Genomic DNA, 15,290 nt, shown 5'->3' on the forward strand with positions numbered 1-15,290 from the left:
CACACACACACACACACACACACACACACACACACATTTTGACAAAAAGGAAAGTGAGAATCCAATGGAAAGCATTGCATTCATTGAGGTTTCAGCCAATAGCTTTATCATTCATCGCTCCTGCTGCCGAAAGCATTAAGAGGCTTCTTCTGAAAGACACGTTGGATTCTTGTGTCCTGCACATCCTGCTGCCAGGAGAAACATCCAGCTCAGGCACAGATATGGCACAGTTCCCCATCTGAAGCACTTCTGGCTCGTCCCTGCTGCTTTAAAGAATCCGTTCTGAAGTTTAATGGGGTCGCTGGAAGGGAGAGTTGGAGTTTTAATCTGATTAGTTTTTAATTGGAGCTGTACTGGCTGTGAGTTTACATTTGATTCGAACCCAAACTCATAACTCTCATAACTGGGCTTCTGTGTTCAGTTAAATTGTGCTTAAATGCTGCCACATTAAGAACCTTTCAGTAGTTTACTTTGGAATTATTGCAAAAAAGATTATAGGGGAGTTTGCAAATGTGCACTGTGGGTATTCCAGTTGTGTATTCATACTTATTCACAGGTTGGCAAACAAATAAAACAAAATATAGCATTGTGTGCATCCACACAGAGAGGAGTCTTCAAAAAGAATGAAGTTTTAATGCAGTATTAGGAGCAGCGTGCGGCTGTTATACAGCGGTGTGGTGCGGTGCCTTGCTCAAAGGGCACCTCGGTCCGCCTTTGTTCCCAATGAAGGGAAGTCCAACATGTTCATTGCAGTATATCGTCAGGATATCAAAGCACTTTGAAATGAGAGAGAACTGTTAATAAGAAGAGAGAGAAGAAAGAAGATGGACAGGTGCAGGTGCACGGATAAAAGAAACAAACAAACAAGTGTAAGGAGGGCAGCGGTGGAAGTGTGAAGGTGCACAGCAGCGTGTTCACACCTGTAACAATGGTGGTGGTCTCAACCCTGGAGGTCGTCCTGGAGCTGGTGGGGGGCCCGTTCTAATGTCCGCAGAGAGACGCGACGCACGGCGACGATCACAATAACCTTTAGTCTCAGGTTGCCGTTGTTTTGAAGGTGAAGTTGTTTTGAAGTTGTGCTTCGTCTCTTAAACTTCACAGTCTTGTGAAAAACGATCTGAGGAAACGACAGACGGGGCAAAACTTTCACACGACAATAACTGCTCTTTATGGAAGACGCTGATCCGTGTTATCTCAGGCATCACATTTAACAGCACAGTAATTCATTTACAGCGAGCAGAGCATGCAGAGGCTTCCACACGCAGGACCCTCAGGCCTGCAGGTCGCTCCTGGATCCACAGCAGCCCTCTGTGCCTCCTCACTTCTCCTTTCCCCCTTTTTTGATGAAAAGAAAACGAGTGAGCACGAGGCTGATAAAGCCACACAGGGCCATTGAGTGATGCAGGAAATGACCTGTTATTTCTAGTATTTCTACGGTTTCCTGCCACACAGGCGAAGCACTTCCTGATGGATAAGGCTGAACTCTCATCACCTTGAGATTACTTCAGAGGGGAGAAGGTGCCCTTTCTCTTCCCCGTGTCTGAGGGAACACACAGAGGAGTCTTACTGACCTGATGGTTGTGATGGAGAGTGATAGAAGGGCTGAGGTATTGAATAAGATCTGTCTGCTGTCACTCAATACACTTTCTCTCTGCAGGGACTGCCAGGACCTCCGGGGAAGCCGGGCCTGCCAGGCAAGAGGGGTCCTCGGGTGAGTGTCTTTGCAAACCTCTAACCACGTCAAACTTTTACTGAGATGCTTTTATACAGAAGAGTATTCGGCATAAGGGAACAAATGAGAGGAAGACTTAATTTCAAGAATGAAGTTGAAAGTCAAACCTTCAGAATATGAAAGTAGTAGTTTGAGTTATTCTCCACATTTCAAAATGTTATTCCAAATTTACTTTACTCACAAAATGCTCATTTATATTTTCGACTTTCTACTTTTGACTTTTCTCTCTAAATAAAATATAGAGCGTCTTCATCCTCTCGTTGTTCCCTCGTGCTCGACTCTGTATTTTTTTGTCTTGCGTTCAAACCCAATATTTTGTGTCAGTAAGCGTGTCTGTGTTTAGGTTTACTGTGGGCATCCCTCTGCGTGCGTGCGTGTTTGTTTTGCTACTGCTGCTGACGTACATGTTACTAAAGCTCAAACACAAACAGGCGGTAAATAACCCCCTTTGGCCGCGAGGTGACTCAAACACACAAACACACAAACAAGGACAGAGACGACTCTATCTGTGTGTTCCCGCCGAGAAGGACCGCTTTCTAAAGTTACAATAATAACCTGCCGAGCTCCTTTTCACTTGAAATCCCTCCCATCACCCAGCTGACACACACACACACACACTCACACACACTCACATAGGCACACACAAAGTTTTCCTATGCAGTCAGATTGACCATATTCAGCACGGGGCTGCGAGCGCTGACCTCCCACCCCTAAGCATAAACAGGAAAGCTCCTATAAAGACGGCCTTTCAAAAGGCTGGCTGTGCCACAGGATGCCTAATAAAAGCACTGTAAACAGACAGAGAACACATGGCTCCACTGGACCTTCTCCTCCTCGCTGAGCTGTTGCAGCAGGCTGCTCCAACACTTCATAGGAATCCCATTCTGCACTAATGAAAGGCCTCTTTCTCCACGGCAGTTAAAAAGATATAGTTTCAATCGTGGGTCTGCTTTGAGGAATTCTCCTTCACTTCCTGTGTTGCTCTCCGACGCATAGATTCAGACTCTGGACGCATCGCAACAGTAATTGGATAAATTGCGGGAGATTTGTTGCAGATATTCACGTTCCCCATCCCTTTGATTTTAACTGTAGTGCCTTCATCAGGTCAACATTTAAATTCGCTCAAATATTTATGACCAAACACCAGCAAAACGAACGTTAGCGTCATCATTGTGAGCATGTTAGCATGCTGATGTTAGCATTTAGCTCAAAGCAGAGCCTTACAGTCACAGCTTGACTCTAGACTATAGTCTGTAATATGTATATATATATTACAGACTACAGAGTCTTCTGCCTCCTTGTTTTACCATTTTAATTGATGGACAAACAACCTCCTCAGAATCATCTAAACGCATCACTGACTGTAAATGATTGACACTTTATGTCCATGGATTCATGTGTGTGTGTGTCTTTATATGTGTTTTTAATTATTGCTTACTGTCAGTCTGTGTCTGAGTAGCTTTTAAAGCCTCTGTGATCCCTCAGCATAGATGTATAAGGAGGTCTTTGTCTGGCTCTAATTAAAGCTATTTAAGCCCCTGCAGCACCTCCCATCCCGTCTGCAGCGCCACAACTTCGGGCGCACTTAGGTGGATTTCTTATGATCCAAATCAAACTAACCTTGAATATAACTTTAATTGGGCTTCGGAATCCAAACACAGACCTGCAGGAACTTGTTCAGATAACTGAGAGTTTTTGTGAGACTGAGCTGCAGCTTTTTCCAGACTTACAAATATGCTCTGCGACACAACTCCTCCAACGTGTTGGTGGACGGGTTTTGACTCCAACTCGTCCTCAGTAAATCCCCTGTGCCTGTGTCAAACCTCATCCATCAGCAGTGTGTATCAACTCACACTGATTTACATCCTGGCGGCTCAGACGTGGCCTTTGTCCGCCGCAGCAAACCAGCTGTTGAGCTGCCTGTGGTGTTGTCAGTGGAAGTGGTTGGTTTGCAATGCGCAAACAATGACAACAAGCCTGTTCAATAAAAACAAGCACTTGTTAAAGCTTTTGGTTTTGATGCCACTTAAACCGGTGTCATTTTGTTAAACGCACACACAAGTACACATCCGCGCTCACACAGACGTGTACGCACGCTACGGCACTAATCCCACGCCCGTGTAGCGCAGACATGTGCGGCTGTGTTTATGACCTGCCTATATAAAGAGTGAGACAGATTATGGAGCTTCGCTGTAAACAAAAGCATTTATCAAGTTTAATTGCTGCTGCCATGTGTGTGTGTGTGTGTGTGTGCACTGAGCTGCATATACACATGCTTACACACGCCTCCCCTTCAGATAAGAGTGTGGTTTCAATGTGGGAAAAGAAGAAATGCACTTGTTCATGATATGATGATAAGCATCATATCTTTATGTGAAAAACTGAATTCAAGTTTTTGCTGAAGAGACATTTCTGCAAGTTCTTCTGCATGACCTTCCGTAAACCTTGTATTACTGGAAGTCTGCATGATGACACACAGAGCACCATTGAGCCCACCAAGCACCACCCATGAACCTTGACCTCTGATCCCAAACATGTGAGTGTGAGACGCCGTCGCTCCGGCAACGGCTGTCAGTACAGAAAGCCTTTGCTCGGCGTCCCGTGAATAGTCGGGCCGAGCTCTTTTGAGTGTGTGTGTATAAAGACGACGGTGGTGGGAGGGTGTGAGAGGAAACGTGAGGTGGATGCGTCGCGGGTTCACAGGCCGCTATCTCTCTGCAGACTGGCTGCGTGTATTCGTCTGGAGCCTGCTGCGTCAAAAGGGTCTTTGTCTCAGTGAAAGAAATCTGTCGCCCATCTTTCCTCGTGCCTCCCCTCCAAACCACTCCTCCGTCACTAGACGAACCCCCCCTCCACCTCGCTTCACCTGCACGTAAAGCTGATTCATATCCCAGATGGACGTATAGAAACCTGGGAAACTGTGACTGTATAGAACTAGCTGAGCAATTACGTTTGCAATCTCCCTTTGGACACTTTAATGCATTTTAAAATGCAGATTTTAAGTGTTTGTAATGTTCAAACTTGTCATGATGGGAAATGACTTTCATTGTTGTAAAAGCCTAAATAATACTTTGCACTACTTCCTACACTCTGGTCTCTGCATGATGCATTTAGCTTTAAAAACGTTGGCTTTTTACGAGCGCAGCTTAATCCACCGGCCTGTCTGCTTCTGTTATCATGAAGCTTTACTGTCATTCATTTGGCTGCGAATTCTGCGCAAGTGTGTGTGTGTGTGTATATGTGTGTGTGTGTGTTGACTGGGATCTTTAATTAAGAAGACGTCCAGCAGCTTCCCAAGCTCTTGATGTTAATGTTAGTTTATCACACATTGCCCCTTTGGCTCTCATCTGGCACGGCACCACGCAGAACCTCTTTTATCTTTAATACGGGGACTGTATTTACATTTACACTGTCTTTTACGAGCCAAGTGTTTAAAGTCAGACAATGTTTACAGCAATTACCGTTAAAAAGTGCTTGTCTAAAATATTCTGTGTGGGAATGTAACCTTTGGGACGACGTCGTGCGTCCAGGTTTAAGTTCCACGAGCGCGTATACAATATGTCTTGGCTTTATGTTGCACATATGGTGTTAATGCAGATCTCTGTAGATTCAGGCTCATATGTTTATGCACCTCAGCGCTCGTGTTACACTAACATGAAGCATTAGGAGTTATCATTTCTTTAGATTTCGACCGTTTGGTCTCAACTTAGAATCGTAATGAAACGTGCAGAGCGAGCAGCTTTATCCCCGCAGGAACCGCAGTAACGCCCTGCGTCGCCGCTCAGAGGTTGTTGGTTTTTCCTTTGATAGCCCTCCGCCTGTGTGCGCCCCACCCTGCTCTTCTCTAATTAGACACCTGTTGTGCAAGAGAGGGACACAACATGGAGGCCTGAGCTCAGTACCAAATGTCGGTGCCAGCCCGTGCCTACCAGTGGACTGCCCGAGCTGCGGTTAACCACAGGTTTAAATCTGAAGCATGTAATTGAAGTTTGTTTTAGTTTATTTAGGGCACAACAGCGTCCCATGACACTGTCTGGACACTAACTCTGCAGAGAACGCCAGCTGGAAACAAACCAAAGTGAGTGTGGGAGGAACAGAGGGCCGATCTTTAAAACTTCAGAATCCTTGGAATGAAAATATGTCATCTGTAAAACATAACAAGTTCAAAACGGATCCGGTTCACAAATATTTCAGATCTCGACGAAACACCTCGGCCTCGTCTTTAAGATTGAGTTTGTTTGTCTGTACGGAGAAACTACCCGGCCACCATTTGTATGGAACTTGTAGCCAAAGAAGATCGGATACACACATTGCTTTTGATCGGGCCTTGGCGGAGGTCTTCCCTCTCCAGGACTCTTTCTAGTCTTAGCATCAGTTTGTGGAAATGGTGACTAGTTGAGAGATAACCACACCTGGACACTCACTAACATCCTGTTCATGCATGAACTGTCTCAAGTGAATCAGACAGACACGAGTGTCATCAACGCGCCCTTTGAAAGGAAGAGCAGTTACAGCTAAAGGCATTTATGTTGTCATGTCTGCACCGACCAGTGTGTCTGTAGAACTTCCCTCAAAGAGCTTCTTTGTTGAGCTGTATAACCCAGCCCACACCTCACATAATGAAGAGCTGTCTGGATATCAGTAGATGTTGTTTTGTTGATGCTCGTACACCAGATCAGTCACATAATTGCTTTCTGATTTGCTTTGACTCCTCTCAGTGAAACTCGCTGACCCAGCTCTTAAAGCAATTGTGGCTCTTTTTTCCGCTCTCTCTGACTCGCGCGACCCTTGACCCACTCCGGGGGTAGGTGAGGGGCCTGAAGGTGCCACACCACGCGGAGGGCAGGAGTGAGGTCAGAGATCCACGGAAAAAAGCCACTCAGAGGATGAGAAGGTAGACAGACTGACTGATAGTTGGATGGTAGGAGACGTAGCAACGACCCCTTTTGTTTCTGTCTGACGGCTGCATTTTAAACCGAGGACAAGTTGCTGTGGATTCATTCTCTGGCTTCCAAAGGTTTTCTGCTAAGCCGTCCCGTGGGGGCTTCTGTACGGGGCGAGATGGTTCACATTACCAATATGCTGCTACTGTAGATCTCGCTTTGTTTGCTTTCAGACACAGTTGTGTTCATTTCCTCAGCAACAGCCAATGCGGACAGAAACACACACCAGCGGAGGAATTCAAAATGTTATGATACGAGATGATCTGCATTACTCATTAAGATGCCTGCCTAATGTGTGTGTGTGTGTGTGTGTGTGTGTGGAGGGGGGGTTGTGGAGTGTGGAGGCAACAGGGAGCAGGAAAACCACATCCATATGGTGAAGCAGCTCCACAGACCCTCATTTTCCATAAGCGTCTACCCCCAACACCAACCCCAAATACCTCACCACCCAACTCACACACAGCTGATGTATAGGAAAATAGGTTAAATAGCATGAAAGCTTGAGTTTCTCCAGACAGACTCCCCCCCCCACACACACACACACACACAGTCTGCATCACCTCTATCCCAATATGATGATTGATTGAGATCTCGATCCCTGTTTGATTGCATTTCTCTCTCTTGGTTTGTGCACAGGGCACCTCTGGTCCTCATGGAAACCCTGGCCGGAGCGGTCCCCCCGGACTCAAGGTATCTCACACACCTTCAGTCCAACTAATGATCACAAGTCTGCCTGTCTTTCTACCCTGCAGCCACGTTGATCATGATTATGTACCTGCCTGTACTGCTCATTTAATAAGACGTTTATGATCCCGTCTGGTCCCACGAGGAAGTCTTAGATTTTCAGCTGGCATCCATAAAGAGCAACGAGGGCGAAGGAGCTTTGTGGCCGAAGGATCAGGGGCCATTTAAGTTCACGGCAGTGCTGCCACATCTGGCAGACACGACGAACATCACAGCACTTATTACAGACGAGATGTATCACTTTAACATACATGTGTGAAGGTGAACGTCAGGTTTTAAGAGGAGATCCGCTCGATGTGTATATATATATTAGTTAATCGGCTGTTTCTGCGTAAAGTACGTGTCTATGTGCTAGCACTGCAACCTGAGCGGAGAGAGGAGGTAGTTGGAGACCAGGGGAGTGAAGTGATTTATCAGAGCTCCAGGGGAAAAACATTACGAGTCGGAAAGTGAGAACTCCAAATAAATCTGTCTAATTTTAACGTGTGAACAGGAGATGACCCTGCTCAAGACATTCTCTGCATCCCTCATCTGATTGTCTGGACTGATGTTTGCTTTAGCAAACACTCTTGACCTCTGGCACTGTGTGCTACGAGTACATAGTGAGGAGCAATACCTGTATTCAAAGTGCATTATAAAAGTGACAACTGTGCAGCTTCCCAGAGCCATGACCTCCCACGTTCTTCACTTTCTACACTCGTCTTCACATCATCATGTCCCTGATTCTCACCCGTATCCGCTGCCTGCTTATCTCGTTTACCTGAAGGAATAGTTTGATATTTTGGGAAACACGCTTACTTGCTAGCAGTCTTTATGCTAAGCTAAGCTAACCAACTGTTGGCTATAGCTTCATATTCACGGTACAGACAGGAGAGTGGCATCTAGCTGATCGTCGAGGTTCTTTAAGAGTCACCCGTCACTTCCACGGCTCCTGTAGTGTTAGCTTAGCTTAGAGCAAAGACAGCTAGCCTGGCTTTGTACGAAGGTTTAAAAAATCATTTTCAGCGTCTGTGAGCGACTGCAGTGACCTCCTGCAGTCTCTAAGAAGTCACTGCACCCGGCTTGTAGAGTTCTTAGTTCGCTTCCTAGGTGCTTAGTAAGTAGACTTTGTATTTGTTAGTATTTCCCAAAATGTTGAACTATTCCTTCGAGATGCATAACATGAAAAACTCCCTGGTAAACAATAATGATAATAACCGTGATGTTAGTTAAACTCAAGCACGCACGCCAGATTCAGGGGCAGTAATGGAGTACAAATGGTGCCGAGCAGACTTACCTGGCAGGTGTGTTGAGAGAATGATTGTGAAGCGTTTGATGTCTCGGGGTGCACTGCGATCTTTGCTCTTTCATCGTTAATAAATGAAAGGAAGTTGTAAATAGCGGGGGTCCGTGCACTCAGCACTCGGCTTAATTTCCGATCCATAGCTTTGATGTGTTATTGTTACCTGCTGACAATGAAGCTGTGTGTGACTGGAGGGGCTCTGAACCCACGTCATGCCGCCATGATAACTCTGTTGTTGTATATTATCTATGTGTGTGATGTATAAAGGAACGCTTTTGTTCTCTTAGTCTAAATGAAAGCTGTTAATGTGTGTTATGTACATTTGGGTGATTTTCACTCACACAAAGTCGTCCTTTGTGTTTCTTCTCAGGGGAGAAAAGGAGACCCTGGCATCTCACCTGGGCCAGCACCTAAAGGAGAGAAGGTATTTTTCCTCTTCTTACACGCTGCATTAATTTACAACAACGTCTCGCTTGGCAAACTCCGAGCACATTTATGATTCGCCGTTTGTGCAACCGCTCAATGCTGCATTAATGCCTTTCGACATTCCTGCTCTCTGCTTTAGGGAGACTCTGGGATTCTTGGCCCTGTCGGACTGATCGGCCAAGAAGGTCGGAAGGTAAGACCGAACAATACGCCCGAACACACTGGCACCAAAATCCTTCCAATAAGAATGAAGCTCGGTGTTTTTAAAAGCTTGAAATAAGAGCTCCCATTTATCAGCCGATGTTGTGAGTCAGCAAAGTGCTTACATCTGCAAACTGTAAATAGTGAGGCTCTTGAAAAGTTTGGGAAAGCCCAGGAAAGATTGCATGAGTCACCATTTCATAACCCTCTTGTTTTTGTAGTGTGTCTGTTGTGATGTTTCCGTGTGTGTGTGTGTGTGTGTGTGTGTGTGTGTGTGTGTGTGTGCGTGTGCGCGTGTGTGTGTGTAAACCCACTGATCTTTGTAAAGATCTCTCCTTGTCCCCCACTTCCTTAATTCTCTCCATTTCCCTTTCTCCTTTTTTGCTGTGCTCACCGTTTCTTCCACATCTGTGTTGGCTGGATCAGCACAGAGGAGTTTTAGTGTCTGCAGGAAGGATGTCGTGAGGGATGGAGGGGGAGTTGTTTTTGTCATCAGGGAAACGAGGATTGGGATCATGCACTCACCAGTGTCTTAGATGTTAGGCTACTTAAGACTTGAGTGATTCATGAGGAGTGTCGGGGAGAGAAGGTGGGACAGAGCTGCTGGGGAACAAGCACAGAGCAAGAGGGACGTCTGAGCTGTGCATGTGTCCGTGTTCAGGATTTCATCCATGCATTCCTGCATGTTTGTCAGTGTGTGTGTTTCATATACGTTTCTTCTATATTTTAATTACACTCCGTACACACAACATCTATTGTTTGTGCGTCCGACAGACTGATCCCTCCTCAGTCGGTCTTCCTGAGCTTTCTTCCATTTTCTTTGCTAACGAGCTAATTAGCACTTTAGCTAAAAGTAATAACAGCTGAAACAGTTGGTTAGTTCATCAGCGCTGTGGAGGGACGTGTGAGAAGTCAATAATCCGTTTCACTATTGTTAAACATTCAGATGTAAACACGCGTCTCGTGGTGGCAGAAGAACATCTCATGCACTGCTTTCGCTCAAATAGAATTGAGCCCATTGATGCATTTCAAACAGAGTAGAAGAGTTGGTTGAGTAATTGAATATAGCAGGTAGACTGTATACATGTCAGTCGAGGTGTGAAAGTGCATCTGCGTGTACTCACTGACTTTCCAGAGCTGCTCTGTAACAGATAGTCAGACTGCAGCTGGAAGGCCGCCTCACGTTCAACATATGGCTTTTGTTAGCGGTCGGCTTTTCTCTGCGAGTCCAGTTGTACGACTGTCTTTCCCTTTCACACACTCGGGCAGGATGGAAAATGTAAAGCTGGTGGAAAACATTTCTTTCAAGGTGAATGAGTCTTGGCGGTGGTTTGACGGCCTTTCAGAAAGTTACGTGTGAAACAGAGCTGCAGGTGAGAGTGTGAAGCTGCTTTCACATCATCAGCGGTAAAGCAGCAGAAGCAGCTCTGGCTGGCTGTGCACACGTGTTCCTATGGAGAGCTCGCTAACCTTGGCGCGGTGCACCGCTTGAAATTGCTGCGCTCAAAGTCAAGGTCTTTTTACACTTAGAGCAGATGTTCAGTGTATTGTCCTCATGAAGAACAAGGACACCGAGCGCGCTGCAGGGATTTTACTCTTGGATTTTGGATTATTGCAAAGGTTGATGGTACTTACATGTAGCGCTAGGCTATGAACGAGCTACGCTACGGTCAAATGACTTTAACGCCAGAAGCGGACCAGTGTTCGGCGCGAGTCTCATTAAGCTAACCGTCTTTTAAGAGCCGTAAAAGCTTCAAAATTCACACGTGGGGGTTTTTTATACTTACTGACGTGAACATCTCTTAAGCTTCTGTTAACCACCTTATTTCAGCCGTCCAGCCCGTTAAATAAAACGTTGACTTTAAGGCGAGGAAGAGCAAACATGCTGACTCATTTCCGGGTCTGCGGACTCATTCCTGCAGCTCGCTATTATAGCAACCCCTGAGGAGTACATCAGACACCAGGATGAGATCACATCATCACGTCGGGAAGTTGTTGCCATGGCACCTCCATCAACACACTCTGACATCATCACAGCAGGCCTCAGGTATTGGTCAATAAACCACAGACACGATGACTGCGCAGGAAACTTGTTAAATTAGCCGCAAGGAGTCGGCTAACTTTCCATACACACACACACACACACACACACACACACACACACACACACACACACACACACACACACACACACAGAGTTAACCCATGTAGCGCCAGAGATTGTGCGCTTCTCACAGATCTCAGCCGTGCTTCACGCTGTTGATGGTAAAGAGTCTTGATCCCACACGCCGACACATTGCGGCACGGTGATAGAGGCGTGCCTTGTCCCGGCGCCTGCTGCGAGGTCAGCGCAAAATTGAAAAGCAATGATGACCTTCATTGCAATCATGGTGGGCCACCCTGGAACATCCATGTGCTGCTTCTTTCTCTTTGTACCTCTCGAGCTGTTCGCCTCGCTCGCTTGGCTCGTTACTCTGAAGCTGTGGTTTAGGAAAACGGGACAACAGCAGCTTTTCCTCAGTTCTGCTCCGTATTTTTCCCTTCCACCTTCTCTTTCTCTCACACACACACACACACACACACACACACACACACACACACACACACACACACACACACACACAGACTTTTTATCAGCCTTAGCTTGACACTTCAACCGGGAATTCTGGAATTTGGCTGCTGGTTTTCCGTGGAAATTTTAATGGAGAAAGCAGTGGTGCTTTGAACGTGCGATAGCCGAGTGTGATTTTACAGCAGCAGACAAGCCAAGCATGTTCCGCTCTGTACAACATTTGTTCTACCAAGCAGACTCTCAATGGTTTTTCAGTATGGCAGGCAGGGTCAGGGAGAGGGGACACACACACGGGGCCAAACCTCAACTACAAGGCCACATTACGAGCCACACATCTTCCCTTACTCCCTCTACCGTATGTCTGTTCACACTGCTCGCTGATCTGTGTCTTCTCACTGCCTTTTCTACATCTGTCGTTCACACTACGACTGCTTTGTCTCACTTAAAGCCAAGACGTAATGTAACAGTAGCATAGAACGTAACTTACATGCACTCAAGTTGAATACAAGTACCTCACACACTTGAGTATTTGCATTTTATGCAACTTTATACGACACATCCCGATTTCTTTATCTGAGGCCTGATATTCTGTCCATTGAAGAATGTATTTGATGGGTTCTTCTTCTTCTAAATGAAGTATTTAAAAGCCTCTTGGATCAGCAGGAAAATGCATCGTCACAAAGCTGATAATACGTAATTCTCACAGGACAAAGACGAAACAAACATCTTAAAGAATTCGATGCATTGCTGCAGATTAAACTCCAACAGCACATACACCACCTTACACACCTACAAACGTGCACAACAAGGCAGCAGTCATGTGAATCCTTCTTCCCCGTGTCGTGTAGCTCTGGTTATGGCGTTATGATGTATCAACTTGAACATATCTGCATTTCAATCTCTTAGTCGTCTTTGCATTTTAACTAAATAAACAGTTAGTCCAGAGGTGCAGGCCGTTACCGAGACTACAGGAGGAAAGTGTCAGTTAGAGACTCGACATGCAGCTCCAGCAGTAAACTAATCCATAAACACTCAGACTCAGTTCTCTTCTTCTACGTTCTGTGGAAATACGACCGCCTTGAGACACATTATGTTGGGTCTTTGTTTATAAGAAGGGCCCACAGGAACATGTGCTTTTCACATATGTGCAATCCTCCCACACACATACATGTGTGAGGATTTCAGGCTCAATGATGGCTGACACGTATTCTATGTGCTCCCGTTGCCTCTTAGCACACGGTGAAACATGTGCAAAGGATCGCTGACGAGTTTAGATTTTCTGCAGATCATGTTCCTTTCAAACGAAGTCCAAAGCAAAGTTCTCCTGACGAGAACGTCCTACACATGCAGAGCACAATGATCTTCTGTAGTCTCCCTGCAGAGGCTTCACAGTGTATCAATCGTACTCGTTCCCTCATTCATGCAACGCGGTTCATTGTACGACATTAATCCGTCTGAAGCTTCCCGAGACCTGTTCCAAACCGTCTCCGTTTAGCTCCGGCCCGCTGTTCAAACTAACAAATCCACATGCTCATCATCGTTGTAATTATGGCAGGATTCAAATCAACCATCATTTTCTTTGCATGTTTAATGAGAAGAACAACAAATCATTGCATCCTGCGTGCGAGCGCAACATGCTGCTGAAGCTGCGGTTCAGATAGGGATGAGATGAAGGATGTTTCTCCGCCCGGGTGCATTTCAGCCAAATTGTCCGGTTAGATTCCTGCAGTTGTTTGGAACGTCTGTGCCCGCCAGACATCCAGGCTTTATGTTCTGCTGTACATGCAGCACATGGCTGCATGCTGCAGAGGGGACGCACAGAGAGAGAGGTGAGAGCTGAGAGTAATGAGGCGAGGGCTGTATGTCTGCGAGCAGGGCGCTGTCCAGTGGAAGACACGTATTCATCATGTGTTGGTGTACAGTTGTTAAGACATGTGCTCATGTGCCCAAAGACAAATGCCACAGCGAGCACATCTCTGGTAAACACAAGATTTAAATGTTGCTTCTTTGCATGATTCTCTGTGGAAGAACTCAAAAGTGGCGTATTGTTCCCGGGGGCGTTCCTCAGCTTATTGGGGTAATATGTGGGGGGAAGTGTTACACAGTGCTACCGTGGAGCTGCTGGTTTATCTGATTGGACACACGTGCTCATTAAACAAGTGGCACGAAGCACAGGAGGGCCGCTGGGGGCGGCCGCTCGCATCAGCTCCTAATGAGAGAGATAAGGATCTGAGATGGGCTGGGGTCGGGAGGGGGGGGGATTGGTTAATACCCAGGACCCGCAGCATATGTGTGTAAGTGTAGGTGTAAGTGTACGTGCGTGTGTGTGTGTGCGTGTCTTTGTGTTTGTGTGTGTGTGGCTCCGGGACCTCACAGCACAGCCTGGGAACCTAAGCTGCTACACATGTTTGTATTATAAGTAAGCCTTGTAATTAGATGTGTGTGTGTGTGTGTGTGTGTGTGTGTGTGTGTGTGTGTGTGTGTGTGTGTGTGTGTGTGTGTGTGTGTCTTCCTCTCTTTGCTGACATGCATGTGCACACATTTCTCTTAATTACTTTATTGCAGGAATGTATCTGTTTTTATCATTCCTCCTGCAACATTTATACATTTGTACTTTGCGTTTAACCAATTTATATTTATATAAATAAAAATATATAACAATAAAAAATAATAAAATAAAATAAAATGAATAAGAAATAAATAAATAACACAGAAAACATATAGAAATAATAGTAAATGAATCCATTTAATAAAGGAAAGGATGACCTGCAGTTCTCTCATAAATGGTTCCCACAGGTCCTTGAAATCCTGGAAAGTATGTAAATTTAAAGGAAAAGAATCAAGGCCTTTAAAGTTTTTGAAAGTAGACGTGTAGACAGATAGACGTGGGTCAATGAGAGTGCTTGAACTTATATATTTTGTGCAAGAATAGAAAAGAACATCTCCTGAAAATGGAAACCTCCAAAACGTCCGACACAGGCGCCGTGTGTCTGCAAGTGCATCCATCCCTGTTCTCTCCACAACACACACACACACACACACACACACACACACACACACACACACACACACACACACACACACACACACACCCTGCTGCTCGTGTTACAGCAGCGCTCTGTCAGCACCTGGTAACATCTCTGTTTGTTTAATGTGCATTACTCACAGTTCTTCTTCCCGGCTCCAGGCGTCTCCTCCTAGTGGTCTTCTGATGTGCAACAGATGATGTGAGGTGATAGCGATACACAGACATTCTCCAAAACAAAGCTTGGATTTGTCTTCGATGCACAGAACGGTTTAATGTTTAACAATCAGGAGAATTAATGTTCCTGTAATATTGGCGACACGCTGCCACAGTCGCTGCACCTATAAGCCCGACGTGTGCAGGAT

The 15,290-nt window shown here is 45.8% G+C and overlaps 1 protein-coding gene across 1 annotated transcript in view; it reads left to right on the forward strand.

Annotated features, from left to right (window-relative positions):
• Window positions 1-15,290, forward strand: part of LOC115017041 (collagen alpha-1(XXVII) chain A-like) — a 57,691-nt gene that overhangs the window by 23,773 nt on the left and 18,628 nt on the right. Inside the window, exons 4-7 of the mRNA XM_029445208.1 lie at window positions 1,658-1,711; window positions 7,312-7,365; window positions 9,072-9,125; window positions 9,267-9,320. Of these exons, the coding sequence (XP_029301068.1) occupies window positions 1,658-1,711; window positions 7,312-7,365; window positions 9,072-9,125; window positions 9,267-9,320 (216 nt within the window). The remainder of the gene's footprint in view (window positions 1-1,657; window positions 1,712-7,311; window positions 7,366-9,071; window positions 9,126-9,266; window positions 9,321-15,290) is intronic.

The sequence above is a fragment of the Cottoperca gobio genome, chromosome 12 (genome assembly GCF_900634415.1).
Source record: "Cottoperca gobio chromosome 12, fCotGob3.1, whole genome shotgun sequence".
In the NCBI taxonomy this organism is placed as follows: domain Eukaryota; kingdom Metazoa; phylum Chordata; class Actinopteri; order Perciformes; family Bovichtidae; genus Cottoperca; species Cottoperca gobio.